The sequence below is a fragment of the Equus quagga genome, chromosome 14 (genome assembly GCF_021613505.1).
Source record: "Equus quagga isolate Etosha38 chromosome 14, UCLA_HA_Equagga_1.0, whole genome shotgun sequence".
Lineage (NCBI taxonomy): Eukaryota > Metazoa > Chordata > Mammalia > Perissodactyla > Equidae > Equus > Equus quagga.
In genome coordinates, this window is record NC_060280.1 from 23,393,818 (window position 1) to 23,411,808 (window position 17,991).

The 17,991-nt window shown below is 37.1% G+C and overlaps 1 protein-coding gene and 1 pseudogene across 1 annotated transcript; both read left to right on the forward strand.

The window, feature by feature from the left end:
• Positions 1 to 4,002: 4,002 nt before the first annotated feature.
• On the forward strand, positions 4,003 to 4,965 carry LOC124252255 (olfactory receptor 52E8-like). Its single transcript, XM_046685543.1, has one exon. The coding sequence runs from the start codon at positions 4,003 to 4,005 to the stop codon at positions 4,963 to 4,965; it is 963 nt and encodes a 320-aa protein (XP_046541499.1).
• A 12,084-nt stretch (positions 4,966 to 17,049) lies between these two features.
• Positions 17,050 to 17,991, forward strand: LOC124225421 (olfactory receptor 52E8-like; annotated as a pseudogene).

Below are 17,991 nucleotides of genomic sequence, written 5' to 3' on the forward strand. Positions count from 1 at the left end.
ACCTCTATCTGTGAAGATGCCTCCCTCTCTGTGCCAGGAAGAAGGCGGGTGGCCTTATCTCTAGAAACTCTTAATCAATGCCAAAGGCAAGAACTTAAGTTGTTTACTGTCTGGCAACCTCATGTAACTGACACCCCCCCCCCAACATCCTCCTTTGTCTTTAGTTGAAGATAATATTTAAGCAGTGACTTCTGCCATTTACTCAATCCGGTTTGATTCTTATCTAAAAGTTGTGGGAGGCCCAATGGCCAGACCCTATGGGCACTGATACCATTTTAACTTTTTTACATATTCTTTCCTTTTTCTTGTAAAGAGATAACTCACATACCTATGCCTTAAATTTAGCCTTACTCTCCACCCATGTTTGCAGCATTGGGGGGTGGGGGGCGGGGGACAGCAGCTCCCCATGCCAGCAGCATCTCTGACTGTCCCTGGGTCCTGTTCCCACGCAGCAGCCCTGACTGCCCATGGGTCCTGTCCCCATGCTATTCTATACTATTCTCTAAATAAAAGAGCACTACTGCCAGATCTTAAGAGTCTAAAAAATCTTTCTTTTGACTCCTCGGCTCACTGACCCCGCATCAGTTTATAAAGTGTAAACTTAAGATCCTGGAAGCCTTTTTTTAATCTATCAGAAATGGTATATGAGAAACTAACTTAGGTCTTTGAGATCTTAACAAAGATTTTATAGTCACTCTCTTAATTCGATCTTTGCCTTGGAACCATCTCTTATGTTGAGAATGTTTTGCAGTGAGGAGAGGATAAGAATGAAAATTGGCTTGACTTTGGAAACCAGCAATTCCTGGCTCCTTTATATTTCCTCTAAATTTTGGTTGAAAACTGAATAATCCCCTTTTTAACTTGTCTCTCTCTATCTGAATTTTATTGTACATAGATAAAATAAACCATTTGACACTTTCAACATTCTGCCTGGAAATCTCTTTAGCCAAATCCACCAGTTCATTGTATAAATATTTTCTATTTTCCATGTTACTGAAGACAACAGTTTGGCCAAACTTTCTTTCCTTATATTGAAATGATCCCCTTTCTTACAGCTCTCAATTCTGTCTTCCTCATTTTTCTTCCCACCCGCACTTCAGTCTCCTTAAGGTCCGTGGATCTTTCACTCTATGCACAGCTCCAAAACCAATGACATATTTTTTGGATTTTATTAAGATGGAATCTAATTTGTGGTAGAAGATTCTCTCTTGTTTTTGTTATTTTTTTTCTTGTGTGTCAAGAACCTGAAAACTCAGTGTAAAACAACAAATCAAATATTTTATTATGTTCACAGATTCTGTAGGTCAGAAATTCAGAAAAAGCATAGCAGGGAAGGCTCTTATTCTCTCTAGAAAATCTAAAGTCTTGGAGTAGCTCAGATGTATGAGATCAATTTAAAGAACTTGGAGACTGTGACTGTTGGGGCTACGTGATACAAAGCTAGTCTCTTCACTTGTAGGTCTAGGGCCTAGGCTGGGATGGTGGATGGATCGACTCAGCTAAGACTCTCTTGTCTGGGGCTCTACAAGTTTCCTTGTATCTAAGTGGCTTCCCTCTGCCGTGGTCATCAGCCTATTCCGCTGGTCCTGCAATCATTAAACAACTGGTGAGGTAATGATGAGTAAGAATATAGGCTCACTTTACTGAACGTCCTTCTCCTCAGGGTCTTGGCTCCTCACATCTTTGCTGCTTTATCAAGTCTTTCACCTAAATGTTTCATGAGGAGTAGGGCAAAGGAATTATAGGCATATCATATTTAAGCTGTAACAGAGATGATCTAGAAAAAAAAGAGCCAAGGAAGACTAATGGAACATGTCATTGAAGAAGATGGCAGATAATCATTTTAACAGCTCAGGTGCTAAGCAAGAGCTTAGGCTTTTAATTTGGAAAGCAGAAAAGATAGAGAATCTCATTGGAAAGAAAAGAGGAGATGACTATTGCCCCATCATTCCAGTGCAGGGAGAGAGGTTTCTTAAGAGAACTCCCCAGTGAATATCACCTAATCTATTCCAAGAACCCAGGGAGCTACAGTCTGCATACCACAGGAAGCAGGGCTACTGCACCAATATAAATGCTTACTCCTTGCCTTGGAAAGTGTGTACCCAGAGAGATGCCAGATGATGCTTTCAGAGTGCATTCTCTCGAGATATTTGGAAAGCAAGGTAAGGCTATGTTATCCTTAGTTAGGGCTGTGGGAAATAGCATGGGTAATGCGGAATGAGTTCATGCTAAGCCAGGATATAGAGAAGGATGGAAAATAAGTGAACAATAAAAAGTTGGGAAAAGGATAAAGAAAACACACAGACAAGTTTAGGACATTGCAAATTTTATACACATAAGCCATCATGGCTACATATGTTTCTACATGTACATATATCTCTTTGTATTCATAGTCCCACATATGAGACCCTCTGAGGTGCAGAAGAAAACTCTGTATCAGCTCAGCTACTTTTTCTCACCTTACATAGTAGGGACCAAGTGTGAACATCAAGAGATCAAAGACTATGTTTTCCTGGCATCTTGCCTTTGCCAGGCTTAGCAAATGAGATAAACATGTATGTCCTTGAACAAAGGAATTCATGAATGAATAAATCATGAAGCATAACTGTAAAGGCTAGTAGAGTTTGTTTCATTTTGGTTTGTTTTATTTTTAATAAGACCCAAGAACAAAGTTAGAAGGTAGCTGAGAAATGTGATAACATGTAGATAGATCAGGTCATTTCATAATAATATATGCCATCGACTGGGAATAAGGCAGAGATAAGATGGAAATATATAGAGCAGAGTTTCTCACGCTTGGCACTACTGACATTTTGGGCCAAGTAATTCTTTGTCCTGGGGGGTTGTCTTGTGCATTGTTTGGTATGCGGTGTGTAGGTCCACTGCCAGGATCTGGACCAGTGAACCTTGGGCTGCCAAAGCAGAGTGTGAACTTAACCACTCAACTATGGGGCCAGCCCCCAATAAATTCCTTTTTATTTAGTACTTAAAAGGAGACATCCAGTAAAACATCAAGATCTGGAATAGAGGACAGCTTTGCTGGTCTCCCTTTTCCATGCATAATAAGGATTAGATAAGATTTGAATAGAGTAGAGCTCAAAATATTAGAAACTCTTTAGGTATTCCTGATTCGACTTCCTGAGATACATTCTTAGATTAATTCGAAATTTTATGGATTCAATGTATAATAAGATCATTTCAACTTAAAAATTTTATAAGTCCAAGTTTCACCCTAACTTAAAAGTTCCTGTGTAAAACTCCATTTTCTTGTCTTTATTAGTGTTCCAAAATATTTTGGATGAAAATGACTTTTCGAAGACCTGGTTAAGATGGAAATTGTGTTATTAATCTTCTAGGTCATGCTAGTTGCTGTTATCACTTTCTTCCAACTCATTCATTTAATCAACATTTTTTCTGAGAAAATGTGTGTGTGAAGTAGTTTTAGGTGCATGAATATACAAAAGTAAATTTGAGGTCTCAGACTTCAGATTCAAATAGACAGAAGTATTCAGTCAAATATATATGCATCATATATACATACATATGTACATACAAATACATATTTATATATACATGTATATGTGTATATATATAAATAGTCCTCAAGTTCCCCAATAGAAGAATGGGTTGGATTACATATGCTAAAGCATTTTTCATTTACATTAAATGCAATATGTATAACACCACCAGATACAAAGAATAAAAACCTTTATTATTTCTGCTCCTTACCTTGAATATTCACCTGATTGATGGATAGTCTTCTCCTTTCTCTTCTTGTTCAACTAAAAGGTTGAATAGGAGTGATCTTGGAAAGAGTGAAACTAGCTCTCCATCTGATGTTCAGGTAAGGATGGCAGAAAAGTTTTGGTAACATTGAATGGGAGAAAATGAATATTTCAAAATTATTTTGCATTTTACCAGGAGTCTGGAAAAATAATGAAGTGGAGCAAGTGTCACTAATGGGAAGTCAGCATCTAATACTGATATGCATAATCACCAACAATGACAGAGAGAATGTCTCTTCTTAATGACACCCAGTTCCATCCTTCTTCATTCCTCCTCTTGGGTATCCCAAGCCTGGAAGATGTGCACGTCTGGATTGGATTCCCCTTTTTCTTTGTGTATCTTGTTGCACTCCTGGGGAATGCTGCTGTCCTGTTTGTGATCCAGACTGAACATAGTCTCCATGAGCCTGTATACTACTTCCTGGCCATGCTGGACTCCATTGACCTGGGCTTGTCCACAGCCACCATCCCCAAAATGCTGGGCATCTTCTGGTTCAGTTTCAGGGATATATCTTTTGAAAGCTGCCTTTCCCAGATGTTCTTCATTCACTTCTTCACTGCCATGGAGAGCATTGTATTGGTGGCCATGGCCTTTGACCGCTACATTGCCATTTGTAAACCCCTTCAGTACACTATGATCCTCACCAACAAAATCATCAGCATCATTGCAGGCATTGCTATTCTGCGGAGCTTGTGTATGGTGGCTCCACTGGTATTTCTCCTCCTGAGGTTGCCCTTCTGCGAGCACCATATCATTCCTCACACGTACTGTGAGCACATGGGCATTGCCCGTCTGGCCTGTGCTATTATCAAAGCCAACATAATATTTGGTCTTGGGGATATGTCTATTTTATTATTAGATGTGTTTCTTATTACTCTTTCTTATGTCAGGATCCTCTATACTGTCTTCTGTCTGCCCTCCTGGGAAGCCCGGTTTAAAGCTCTCAACACCTGTGGCTCCCACATTGGTGTTATCTTAGCCTTTTTCACACCAGCATTTTTCTCTTTCTTAACACACCGTTTTGGCCACAGTATCCCTCAATATATTCACATTCTCTTAGCCAACCTATATGTGGTTGTTCCACCAGCCCTCAATCCTGTGATCTATGGGATCAGGACCAAGAAGATTAGGGAGCGAGTTTCATGGATTTTTTTTAGAAAGATCGTTAACCATCAGTAGTCTTAGAATGTCCTACAGTTCGTATTTTCTCCATAAGCTCATTAGAAGGGATTTATTGTCTAAAAAGATAGAAGGCAGAGAGAAAAGTGAATATGAACAATAATGACATTCCTTTCCCCATAATCTTTTAAGTTTAATAATGAGTTTATTGATGATAACATTATAATCTGTAAAGAGTGCATTTTTATATAAATAAATAAGTGCTTATATTTATATTGTTTGATCATCAAGATAGCTCTGTAAAGTAAGTACTATCTTCACAAGTTTTTAGATGAAAGTTTGATGCTTCAGATTGTTAAATGGTTCATCTGAAAATCCAACTGTTAGTGGGAGATCGATTATTGTCAAGTAGTTTTAAAATTGCACAATTACTGAATCACCAGAAGAAATATGAAAGCAACAGAATGAAATTTCCTCAGGAATTGTAGATAATTTTGGTGACAGGATTCTGAAAATTATAACAATTACATTATTTAACTCATTAGCATTTCCTGTTCTCAATAATTACTTATATTAATATATCTATTTTTTTATGTGAATTCAATGATGTGGTTACTCTTAATATTTGCAGTTTCATATAAGTAAATTGTGAATGAGAAAATTCTCCATAGCAAATTATGATTGATATTTTGGCTCCAGGCACCTAGGGAAACAGAAGAAGCCAGGCATTTAGAAGTAAAATAGAGTAGGGGATGATGATGCATAAATTATGAAAGATCTATTTATTGGATTAATATTTATAAACTTCTGCATGTACTAAGTTGTATGTGGCTGTTTGATGATAGACGGATGGGAAGACAGAATCCTATGTCCTGAGAAACCCATCATGGAAGAGTTAGGCTACTAAGGCTAAGAACGTCATGCATAAAATTACATACAAATTTATGTTTGGGAAGAGTTTTTTAGAAACTTTCTAATAATATTCACTAAATATTCCAAATACTGGGACAATATATTGAAGATAGCCATGCAAAACTAGAAATACATTCGACTTATTTTCGCTTTATATAATAATCATATGGCAAATTATTGACCTAGTCCATAAAGGAGGTGTTATTGGAAACTACATTCACGTGAGTCTTCCAGAGTTATATTATCACTTTTATTTTAGCTAAAACTTCTAATTCATCATCAATTTATGACCATGGAAATTCTACTGCATGGCTGGAAAATCTCACAGGGAAGTTTAAAAAGTTACATATCGCCTTATAAACTTGTAGTTAATTCTGACAAAAATATTGTGAACAGGACAGCATGGTTATTCATATATCATACTTGCTAAAAATATTCATAGATACAGGTAAATTTTTGTATTTAGAAAATCTAGTAGACCAAGAGAACATACCAGGGCAATTGAACAAACAGATATCAGACAAATGAATTAAGTCAAACCACCTTGTATATTTAAAAACTCTGACTCTAGATAAGGTAGGAAAACTTTAGCCATCTACATAGACAACAGAAGAGCTCATCTACTGGTACATTAAAAAAGAAAATAGTATTATCACACTCAGATATGAGTATATATAAAAATTAATAACATTAATCTACAGCAATTTAGACATTTGGATAAAATAGTCATGGTAAGAAAAAAGTTTCTGAAGCCTTTTTAGAGGAAGACTATACAGCTTGAAAATATGTGTTTTAGTAATCAGAGGATGAATAATAAAACTATCTGCTTGGTATAGTTAGGTTAGACATTGCTGGTGTTTGCTGACATTTCCAGTTTTCTTTTTCTTCCAGCAACATGGGAGGATTACATGTGTCCAACCTCTCGCAGTGTGACCTGCTATGGCGAGTAAAATATTTGTAGAAGTCACCTAACCTGTGTCAATTCTAAGAGAAAACATTTAAAAGTGAATGTGTGCTTCCCTGTTTTCTTTATCCATGCTCTTGTGTACCCTGAGCTTTTGTTAAGATGCCATGTCATAAAATTCTGGTGCCTTCATCGGAATAGATCCCTGAATGACCAATAGAGTCCTTCCCCACCCCAAAAGCCTGCACTAGTTATGTAGTATGAACAAGAACTAAACTTTTAATCTTTTAACACACTGAAATTTGGGAGGAGGTGGATGTTACCTCACCATAATCTAGCCTGTCTTGAATGATATCATACTCCTGGACAGGAAACTGTCAAAATATATATTTAACCAAGAATAGCTAACAATAACCAAGTTTTTCCTGAAGAATAAAGTTGGAAGACTTACACTGCCAGAAAAACAAGATCTTTCCCAAAGCTATAGCAACTGGGAGCATGTGATTTTGGTGCAAGTATAGAAAACCAGTCCAATAGAGAGCCAGAAACAGACCTGCAGATATATGTTTATTTGAATTATGGCAGAGATAACATTGCAGTACAGTGACAAAAGATGATATTTTCAATAAAAGATACTGGATTAACTGGAGACTCATATTAAAAAGTAATGAATCTTGATATTTATCTCCTGTCATACAAAAAATTCTTCCCAAATGAATTGTAGACGTAAACTTTAGAGGAAAAACAATACAGCTTCTGGGAAAAAAGAGAAAATATCTTCATAACCTTGAAATAATGAAGGATTCTAAAATAAGACACAAGGACATACACATTTACATGCTAACAATATTGGAAGCATTTTGATTGGTCAGTGTATATTAAAATTAAGAACTTTTATCAAATATGCCATTAACGGGATAATAGGCAAACCAAATTACTTGTATTACAGAATATATAGAGGACTCCTATAAACTGATAAGAAAAAGGAACACCACCACCTAGAAAAATTAGCAAAGGACTTGTATGGGGATTTTGCAGAGGAGGATATCTAAATTTCTAGTAAACATGAAAAGATGTTCTACTTCCTTAGTCATAAGGGAAATCACATTTAAAATCCCTAAGCAGTTCCACTATACACAGACCAGAATGAATAAAATGAAAAATGTTGAGTAGTAGCAAATATGAGGAGCAACTGGAATCCTCATACATTGCTGATGAGAAGGCAAAATCATTACTAAAATCATTTTAGGAAACTGTTTGGCAGCATCTCAGAAAGCTAATCATGTGTATAGCCTGTAACTGAAAAATTCCACTCCTAGATATATACCCAGAAAAGATGTTACATATGTTCAATGATCATAAGGCACTAAATATAACAATCAATCATTGATACAGCTCAAATATGCATTAATAGTATAATACATAAAGTTGTGATATATTTAAACATTGAAATACTATGCAGAAATTAGAATGAACAAACTAGAAGTATAACAACATATTGAGTGAAATGATCCAGATAGAAAAAAGTTGTGTATATAACTTTGAGATTTTATATATATACAAATCTCGCAATCTTAAATTTTAAAAATCTTAAATTGTTTTAAGTTCAAGAACAAGAGAGACAACACAAGGGTTGAATTTTCAAATCAGATTCACATAAACCAATGTGAAAGTTTCCAACAATGAGAACACAGAAAATCAAAATGTTTCAATGAAACATTCTTCCCCTTGAGAAATTGAATATTGTCACATGCGGTCTCCATAGAGCTCCTTTCTCTCCCCCTCAGTATTTCTTCTAATTTTTGATTTAACATGTTAGGTTTGTTTTGAGCAATGTATGTGCAGAAATTGATTACACAGAGTGAGTTGTTTATGGTATATCCCCATCTTATACTACATTACTTATTCTGATAATTGATTATTTTCTATTATCTTCCAAGAGAAAAAAAATCCTTTGCTTCCTAGCAGGCAAACTTAGTCTGTGGTGTTAGAAGTCAGGAGTGTAGTTATTTGGTGTATTAGTAACTGGGAGCTGATATGAGGTGGCTTCTGAATTACTGGTAATATTCTGTTTTGACTTGTTTGATGTTGACAATTTGTGAAGATTTATTAATCCTATACTTACTGTTTTATGCATTTTCCTAGTAGTTTCTTATAAAGTATACTAAACTATATCTCAATAAATGATGAACATAAATTTTAAACATAACACTTAAAAGTGTAAAACTTTTAGAAGACTACATAAAAGAAGGGGCTGGCCTGGTGACACAGCGGGTAAGTGCACACGTTCACTTCAGTGGCCCGGGGTTCACCAGTTTGGATCCTGGGTGCGGACAGGGCACGGCTTGGCAAGCCATTCTGTGGTAGGTATCCCACATATAAAGTAGACGAAGATGGGCATGGATGTTAGCTCAGGGCCAGTCTTCCTCAGCAAAAAGAGGAGGATTGGCAGCAGTTAGCTCAGGGCTAATCTCCCCCCCCCAAAAAAAAAGAAAGAAAGAAAATGTTTGTGACTTTAGCTAATGCAAAGTTTTCTTAGGTATGACACTAAGCCACTACTCTTAAAAGACAAAAAAAAAAAAGATAAATTTACCTTTATTAAAAAACAAGAACTTCTGCTCTTCAAAAAGACACTTTTAGGAAAGGAAAAGGCAAATCACAGACTGAGAGAAAAAATTTGCAAAGCACATATATGATGAAAGACCTGTATGCAGAATATATAAAGAATTCTCAAAACTCACTAATAAGAAAAAAACAACCCATTCAAAAAATGGGCAAATGATTTGAACAGGCATTTCATCAAAGAAAATTATATGGCTGACAAATAAACACATAAAGAGATGCTCAGCATCATTTGACTCCAGGGAAATGCGAATTAAAAACACAGTGAGGCAGGTCTACAATCTATTGGAATGTCTTAAAAATAGCCCTGAGAATGCTAATTATTGCTCAGAATGTGGCCCAGCTTATACTGTCACGCATAGGAAATATCAATGCCCTCAGTCAACAACCACTAAAAAAAATAATAGTACAATTTATTACTTGCTACAACAAGGGAAATCACACACACTGATGACACGGTGGTAGTATTAGTAAGAGCATGGAAGGATTTGGTGTTGGATTTGTGCTTGTTTGGGGGATGCTTTTCAGAAGTAGGTGGTTTCAAGAAAAGGGACTAATTGTTTTCTTGAGTATCTTTTTTTATTGAGATATAATTAACATATAGCATTGTGTAAGTTTAAGGTGTACAACATATTGATTTGACACATTTATATTGCAATATGATTGTCATTGTAGCGTTAGCTACAACCTCTAACTTGTCATGTAATTATTATTTCTTCTGGTGGTGGGAATAATTAAGATCTAGTCTCTTAGTAAGTTTAATGTTCTTAAAAGAGTGTTGCTGTCTATAATCACTGTACCGTGATTAGATCTCCAGGACTTGTTTATCTACTAGTTGCGAGTGTGCACCCTTAAACAACATCTCTCCCATTTTCCCAACTTCAGCCCTGGTAACTACCATTCCACTCTGTGTATTTTTTTTTTTTTTGAGGAAGATTAGCCCTGAGTTAACATCCATGCCCATCTTCCTCTACATTATATGTGGGACATCTGCCACAGCTTGACTTAATAAACAGTGCATAGGTCCACGCCCAGGATCCAAACCAGCAAACCTAGGCAGCCAAATTGGAGCAAGCGAATTTAACCCCTACGCCACCGGGCCGGTCCTCCACTCTGTTTATTTGAGCTCAGTTCTTTTACATTCTGCGTATGAGAGTTATCATAGCACTTGTCATTCTCTGTCTGGCTTATCTCATTTAGCATAATGTCCTCCAAGTCTACCCACATTGGCGCAAGTGGCAGGTTATTTTTTTTTCTCATGGCTGAATATAATTCCATCATATAAATCTATAAAATCTGTAAATTAGATGTACATAAAAATATATGAGATATTCTGGATTGTTTAGTAGTTCTATGTTTAAATTTTGGGAAACTCCACATCTTAATAATTTTTATATAGAAGGTGAGAGGAGTGGAGTGGGAGCTAAAGCTACATTTGATACAATAGCCATAGTCACCCCTATTAGCCAGAAGGACACCTTTTTTTGGGGGGGGGCAGTGCTTTTGTTTTTGTCTCTCCTCTGACAGGATTATGAAAGAATCCTGTTTTGATTTCGCTCCATCATTACTGACACAAAGTGATCTTGTCTGATGTTCATGTTTCATGAAATTGTTCATGTTAAGTGGGCATTATCATGATCAAGATGTTAATGCCAGGCCAGCTGACAGCTGACAGCTGTCAGAGCTACTTTTTTCTTTCTCAAAAGAAAACTGGTCTCCCATGATTCCAGACACAGTATTTAATCTTTCTGTGATGTTCTCAAATAATATCTGTTTCTATCTTACTTTGAAGTTTTTTGTGTCTGTGTGTGAGGAAGCTTGACCCTGAGTTATATCTGTTGCCAATTTTCCCCTTTTTGCTTGAGAAAGATTGTTGCTGAGCTAATATCTATGTCAATCTTCCTCTATTTTATGTGGGAAGTCACCACAGCATGGCTTGAGATGTGGTGCTAGGTCCACGCCTGGGATCTGAACCTGCAAAGCCTGGGCTGCCAAAAGAGAAAGTGCCTGAACTTAACCATTAGGCCACTGGGCTGGCCCCTAGTTTGCAGTTTTTATTGTGCCACCTTCCAACTTCTTTCTAAAGGAAACTGAGTTAGAAAGCCTGGAAGTCTTACTGGTTATCCAATATTCTGTAGCTCTAAGGTTAGCGCCAAACAGCTTAAAGCAATTATTTGCATATTTATACGTGGTTAGTATTATCTATGCAACCAGAACATAAGCTTCTTGGGGGAAAGATTTACAAATACAAAACATAGCTGAGCACATGCTTAACCTTCAGTAAGTGCTCAATGCCTTACCTGACTTGTAGATCAGTAAATTATATTTACTGAAAAAATAAATGGTACAATGATTAAAGAATGAAATAGCTTTGGGTAACAAGATGGGGAAATTACAGGCTGGCTCAGGTACTCTTATTATGGAACTGCTGGCAGGAGAGTAATTAGAAATGGTGGGGTGCTGGAAAGTGAGAAATTCTCGCAAGTTGGGAACCTAAGGGGAAAAAATTGAAAACCCCAAAGGATTCCTTTGCCATGTACTTTTTATGCCCATAAACCTGTGGTGGGAACTTGTGAATTCATCGTTTTTCATGCTCTGCTCCCATGGAGCCCCAGAAGAGCAGCTACTCCTGCTCAGGGAGAGGATTTTCAGTATCATATAAACTTTCTTCCCTGAGCTACAGTTATGACGCTGAGATACCTGGAGGAGTGATTACTCCGGATGGTGGATTCTTTCAATATTGGCTATACCTGAGCCTGGTGAGTTGGGTACAGCCTCGGCTGCCATATGTATTGGAACATATAGATTGGGAAGATTTGAACTTGGATCTATTGATGATCCCTTCAGTATCTTTATATATGATACAAATATCATTTGGAGGCAATAAGTCAAAATATTTAACATGCTTATTTCTAATTTGTAGAATTTCAGGTAATTCTATATATTTTAGAGTTTTCTCATTTTTTTACAAGTGTATCTATTTTTAACGATAAGAAAAATAAAAAGAAAGGAACTAAGTGAAACAAGCAATTTGTTTTGTTGAGGTATTGTTGACTTTCTCTCTCCTCCTCTTCTGTTTCTCTCATCTATTTTCCCTCTTTTTTTCTCTCTCTTTCCCTCTCTCTCATTTCTAATTCTCTCTTTTAGCCTAATTTTACTGAACTTTGTCTTGTTACTCATTATTTCAGAATGTTTTTTGTATTTAGTATCCAAAAAAATGACATTTTCAAAATTTTTCAAAATCAAGTCAATACATTTTCTATTTTTATTTTATTGTCACTAAGGGTGAAGAGCATCAATATTTTTATACCTTCAGTTCCAAATAGTATGTATCTTCCTAAAAGCATACAATGAATTTTTTGCATTCTGAATTGTGCATGTATGGCTACATGTATACATACACATTCATTCTTGCTTTATCTTCCATATTATCAAGCAATATTAGTATTAAATATATAGGCTGTAGATAAAACATATAACAGTTGAAAAATAATAAGAGGTTTTTTAATAACATCACTTTTCCTTTCCTGTGAACACGGCTATAGGCAGAACTCAATCACGCATTACTCACTGACTCTTCCAGTTTATCTATCTTTTACTATTATTCTAATACCAGGGTCTGGTTAGGAAAAAGTAAGATGACCCTTTTTCCCTCTCCCACATCATAAGCATGTGTTATTTATTTAGGTATCCACCTGTCTATCTATTTGGTGCAGGTTGGGGGGGTGGATTGTATTTGAGTTGAAATATTTCTATAGCAGTTGCTTCTGAACTAGACCTGCTCAGTGTCGTGCACAGGAAGAATTCTGATCTCAGAGAGCTCCCCCTTTACCCAGGACTGCAGAATACCTGAGGGAACATATTTCTGGTCTTAACACAGTTCTTGAACTTTTGTTGCTCATTCTATGTAGGGATAAAGATCTCCAAGACAAAGAGAATAAGTATCTCCTAGATAGACAGGCAGAATGAGGTTGTTTTGCAGCAATTCTTCTCCTATTTTCTCTCCTACTCTATTTCTCTTCTACAGGGAGGTCTCCTGAATTTCCTTACAAGTCCAACAAGTCTACAAGTCTTTGATTACAGATTTCACAAATCCCTGGCATGATCCTTTTGCCCCTTGCACAATTCTATTTGTTTAGGCACTCTAATATAGAGTAAATAATGATTTTTATGCTGAAAACAAGTTGCCATTGTCAAGATAGAATAACTCAGATTTTGTAACATGCACCACCATGAGACTATTTTATTGATGTTTCATTGAGGTCATAGAGCTGCAAAATAGTCAGGAGTTTCCATAAGAAGAATAAATTACGTCTATCAATTATATTTTACTTTCTATTTCTGATTTTCATGATCACTTTCTTTTACTAAACTCTCCCCAGAATTTCTGCCTGATATTCTCCTTTTAGTACGTCACAGGCCCATTGATAGCCCCCTTTATCAAGAAAGCCTCTCATTAAAGAATTATCTTTATATCTTATGAGGATTTTGGTTCTCCTCATTTCTCCATCCTTAACTGCCAGATATACTGTGTTATTTCTGTTCCCATCCTTCTAATATGAAGCCTTTTGACCAAGAGTTAAAATTAGTAATTACCTACTTATTCAATTTTTCATTAACAATTGTATTGAGTGGGAGCTATCCTGCCAGATGCTGTGCTAGACGAATAATAATGAATAAAACTACTCCCTGGCCCCCTTTGTAACTCTGCATGAAGCTTACAATTACATGGGAACTCAGATACTGATTAAATAAACATACAGAGAGATGTGGAGTAGAAGAAGAGGGCCCTAGGAGAGAATATTACAAAGGCAACATACTGAGTTCAGTAAAGGCCTTTCCAAGAATGGGTAACTAAGGTGCAGACATGGAGGATTACTAGGAGGATGATACTGGTTCTTCACGTCTGTCTTGGGGAATCCCTCCAACAGGTACATTCCCATATCACAGATTTCATCATCCTTTCTTTTCTCTCATAGGGTCATGCTCTTTTATTCTTAAAATCTTCTACTGTGATTTCCTAAAATCTCAAGTGCGTGGTATATTGTGCAACATTCTAAATTCCTTGGCTTCTAGACAGAAGTCATGTCTCTCATTATTAATACTATTTGATCCTCTTCAAAGGACTACCCCTTTTTTCATTTTCTTTTTTTTAAAGATTGGCACCTGAGCTGACATCTGTTGTCAATCTTATTGTTTTTTCTTCTTATTCTCCCAAAGACCCCCCCCCCCCCCCCCCCCCCCCCCGCAGTACATAGTTGCATATTCTAGTTGTATGTCCTTCTGGTTGTGCTATGCAGGAGGCCATCTCAGCATGTTTTGATGAGAGGTAGTATGTCCATGCCCAGGATCCAAACCGGCAAAATCCTGGGCCACCAGGAGCACATGAACTTAACCACTCAGCCAAATGCCAGGCCCTAAAAAGCTGTTCTTCATGTATCATAATTAATAACGTATTCAACTTTGGTTCCTTCTTCTCTAGAAATGTGAATTTAGACCATTATGTTAGCTAAATATGCCAGAGGTAATAGAGAATGAGGAAGAGTAAATTTGGAAGAAACCTGAAGGTGCTAATCATGATGGGCAATGTACCTAAAGAAACTGAATAAAGGGCTAAATGCCTGAGACTCAACCAAAGTCCAGTGAACAAATGCATTTCAGCAGAACCCTAGGAATACCAGGAGGTCAGAGAGCTGGTTGGCTATAACAAAGCAGCTTTGTTTATAGAACAGAGACATGCACCTCTGATACAGACATAAAAGAGATGCACTTATTCAGGAACCAGAATCTGTCCTGTTTTCCCCATGTGGATGATGTGAGTAGCAAGTGATATAATTTGCCTGAAATTTCCTTTTGGAATCAAAATAAATGATACTAAATGCTTAATAATATTATTTTTATAATTGTTCTCCTCATTCTAATAACAATACAATAATAGTGATGATAATAACAATAACAATAATAATAATAATAATATCCATGATTCCCTATTTAGGAATGGAGTTGGAAATGAAATGCATTATTTAGAAATGAAGTGAGCCCAAGTTGTCTGCCGTGAGGAATAGGAGAAATAAATGGGAAGCATAAAGGGTTCAGTCAGTGCTTTAAGCTTGAGTCAATCTCTCTAAAAACTGGTGGTTATATATCTAAGATTAATTATGTTGCATCGAATTTTGTGAAATTAGTGACCTTATAAGGCAAGGTCCTTGTTTCAAAGAACAAAGCATATGTCTTCATTGATTGATGACAAGAGTTAAAAGTAATAAAACAAATTTAGAAGCAGAAAAAAATATACTTAGATTTTAATGAAAGTTATTTATCAGCATGTTGAGAAGAAAGATAGGCCATTTTAAATAGCAGGAATAAGGTCCATTGGTTATAAGTGGAAATGCCCAGAGCCATATATAGGACTCACATTTCTAGTTAAATAAATTATCTTAAAGGAGAGTTTTGAAATCTGCAATATTGTCATCGCTCACAGGTTGTAATCATTTGTCAGTGGGATATTAATGTATGTTCTCTCAATTTATAATTAAGTATTTCAAAATGTTAGAACCTAATATAGAATCTTATATCAACTGGCTTGGTCTACATTCTCACTAAAATTAATTTAGATTAGGGGCTGGCCCCGTGGCCGAGTGGTTAAGTTTGCGCGCTCCGCTGCAGGCGGCCCAGTGTTTCGTCGGTTCGAATCCTGGGCGTGGACATGGCACTGCTCGTCAGACCACGCTGAGGCGGCGTCCCGCATGCCGCAGCTGGAGGAGCCCACAGCAGAGAATGCACAACTATGTACCGGGGGGCTTTGGGGAGAAAAAGGAAAAAGTAAAATCTTTAAAAAAAAAAATTAATTTAGGTTATCTTGACTGTTGACGAAAATAATCCATAACCAATCTATAAATGAAAATTTGGGTGAGTTTATTCTGAGCTAAAATCTGAGGACCATGGCCCGGGGCCTTTCTTCCTAAAGGAAGAAAGGGCACCAAAGAAGTGGGGTGCACAGAGTGGTTATATAACCCCAAACAGGATATTTCACATAGGATTGAAATGGCCCTTTTACAATAGTTGCGAGACTGCTCTGTTGGCACAGTGGTTGATGGAAACAGCGGTAAGTCTGCTGTCTTGGTGAATACAGCAGGGTGGCAGGTCTGTTGTCTCGAGCTGGGTGGTCACAGGTGAGCTGGGTGATCAAAGGTGAGTGCAGCAATCAGTTCCTAGCCTAAGGAAAGATGCTTATCCCTAAGGAAATGCCAATTTGGGGAGAAGTTGCACCTTTTTCTTAAGGCTATTTGTTCTTGCCATAGGAAATGTTTTAAAGCAGATATACAATGCGTGCTCAACAGCCACAGTCAGGCCCTTTTGGAAAAAACAAAGTCAGGCCGAATTAGTTTTACACCAAATGGCTTCCTCATATACTCCAACATCCTATTGCTTGCCATTTCAATTTATCATTGCCCAATGTCCAAATATCTATTCATTTCTTAAGGAATATTCTTCTTCATTTGCCATATATGTCAATGAAAGTAAATGAGAAGAGAAGTTGAGGGAAAACACAATTTTTCTTCTATATTTCTAGAGAAAATGTACTAATTACATCCTTTTTGTTCTTATTCAGTAGTGAGCAGTATTGATGAGATGTTGAGAAGCCTTTATAGAACTAAATATTCTTTCAGATGAGTGGAGTGTGACCATCAGAATCCCTTAGCAATATGTCTCCAGCCAATATCTCATGTATTCATCCCTCATCCTTCCTACTGTTGGGAATCCCAGGACTGGAAAATATGCAGCTCTGGTTTGGCTTCCCATTTGGTACAGTGTATCTGGTTGCCCTCTTAGGGAATCTCATCATCCTTTTTGTGATCCATATTGAGCACAGCCTTCACCAGCCTATGTTCTACTTATTGGCCATGTTGGCTTTCACTGACCTCGGCCTGTCCACTGTCACCATTCCCAAAATGCTGAGCATCTTCTGGTTTGGCCTCAGTGTGATTAATTTTGGGGAATGCTTAGCTCAAATGTTCTTCATACATCTATTTACAGGTTTTGAAGCATTCATGCTTGTAGCCATGGCTTTTGATCGTTACATTGCCAATTGCCACCCTCTTTGATACAATACCATCCTCACCAGCAGAACTATTTGTGTTATTGCTGGAGTAGGAATGTTGAAAAATTTTGTTTTGGTTTTTCCACCTGTATTTCTCCTTCTGAGGCTTTCATTCTGTGGACATAATATTATACCCCATACCTATTGTGAGCACATGGGCATCGCCCGCCTGGCCTGTGTCAGCATAAAGGTCAATGTGTTATTTGGATTAATCCTTATTTCTATGATACTTCTCAATGTTATTTTGATTGCTGTCTCCTATGTAAAGATTCTACATGCTGTCTTCAGGATCCCATCCTGGGAGGCCAGACTCAAAGCTCTTAATACCTGCGGTTCCCACGTGTGAGTCATCTTAGCTTTCTTCACTCCAGCGTTTTTCTCCTTTATGACACATTGATTTGGCCACGATATTCCACGTTACATCCACATCCTCCTGGCTAATTTATATGTGATCATCCCCCCTGCTCTTAACCCCATTATTTATGGGGTGAGAACCAAGCAGATCCGAGATCGAGTGGTGACAGTTTTCCTTTTTAAGAAAGTTTGA

Coding starts and splice junctions, on each gene's coding strand:
- LOC124252255 (XM_046685543.1), top strand. CDS start 4,003: ATGACAGAGAGAATGTCTCTTCTTAATGACACCCAGTTCCATCCTTCT.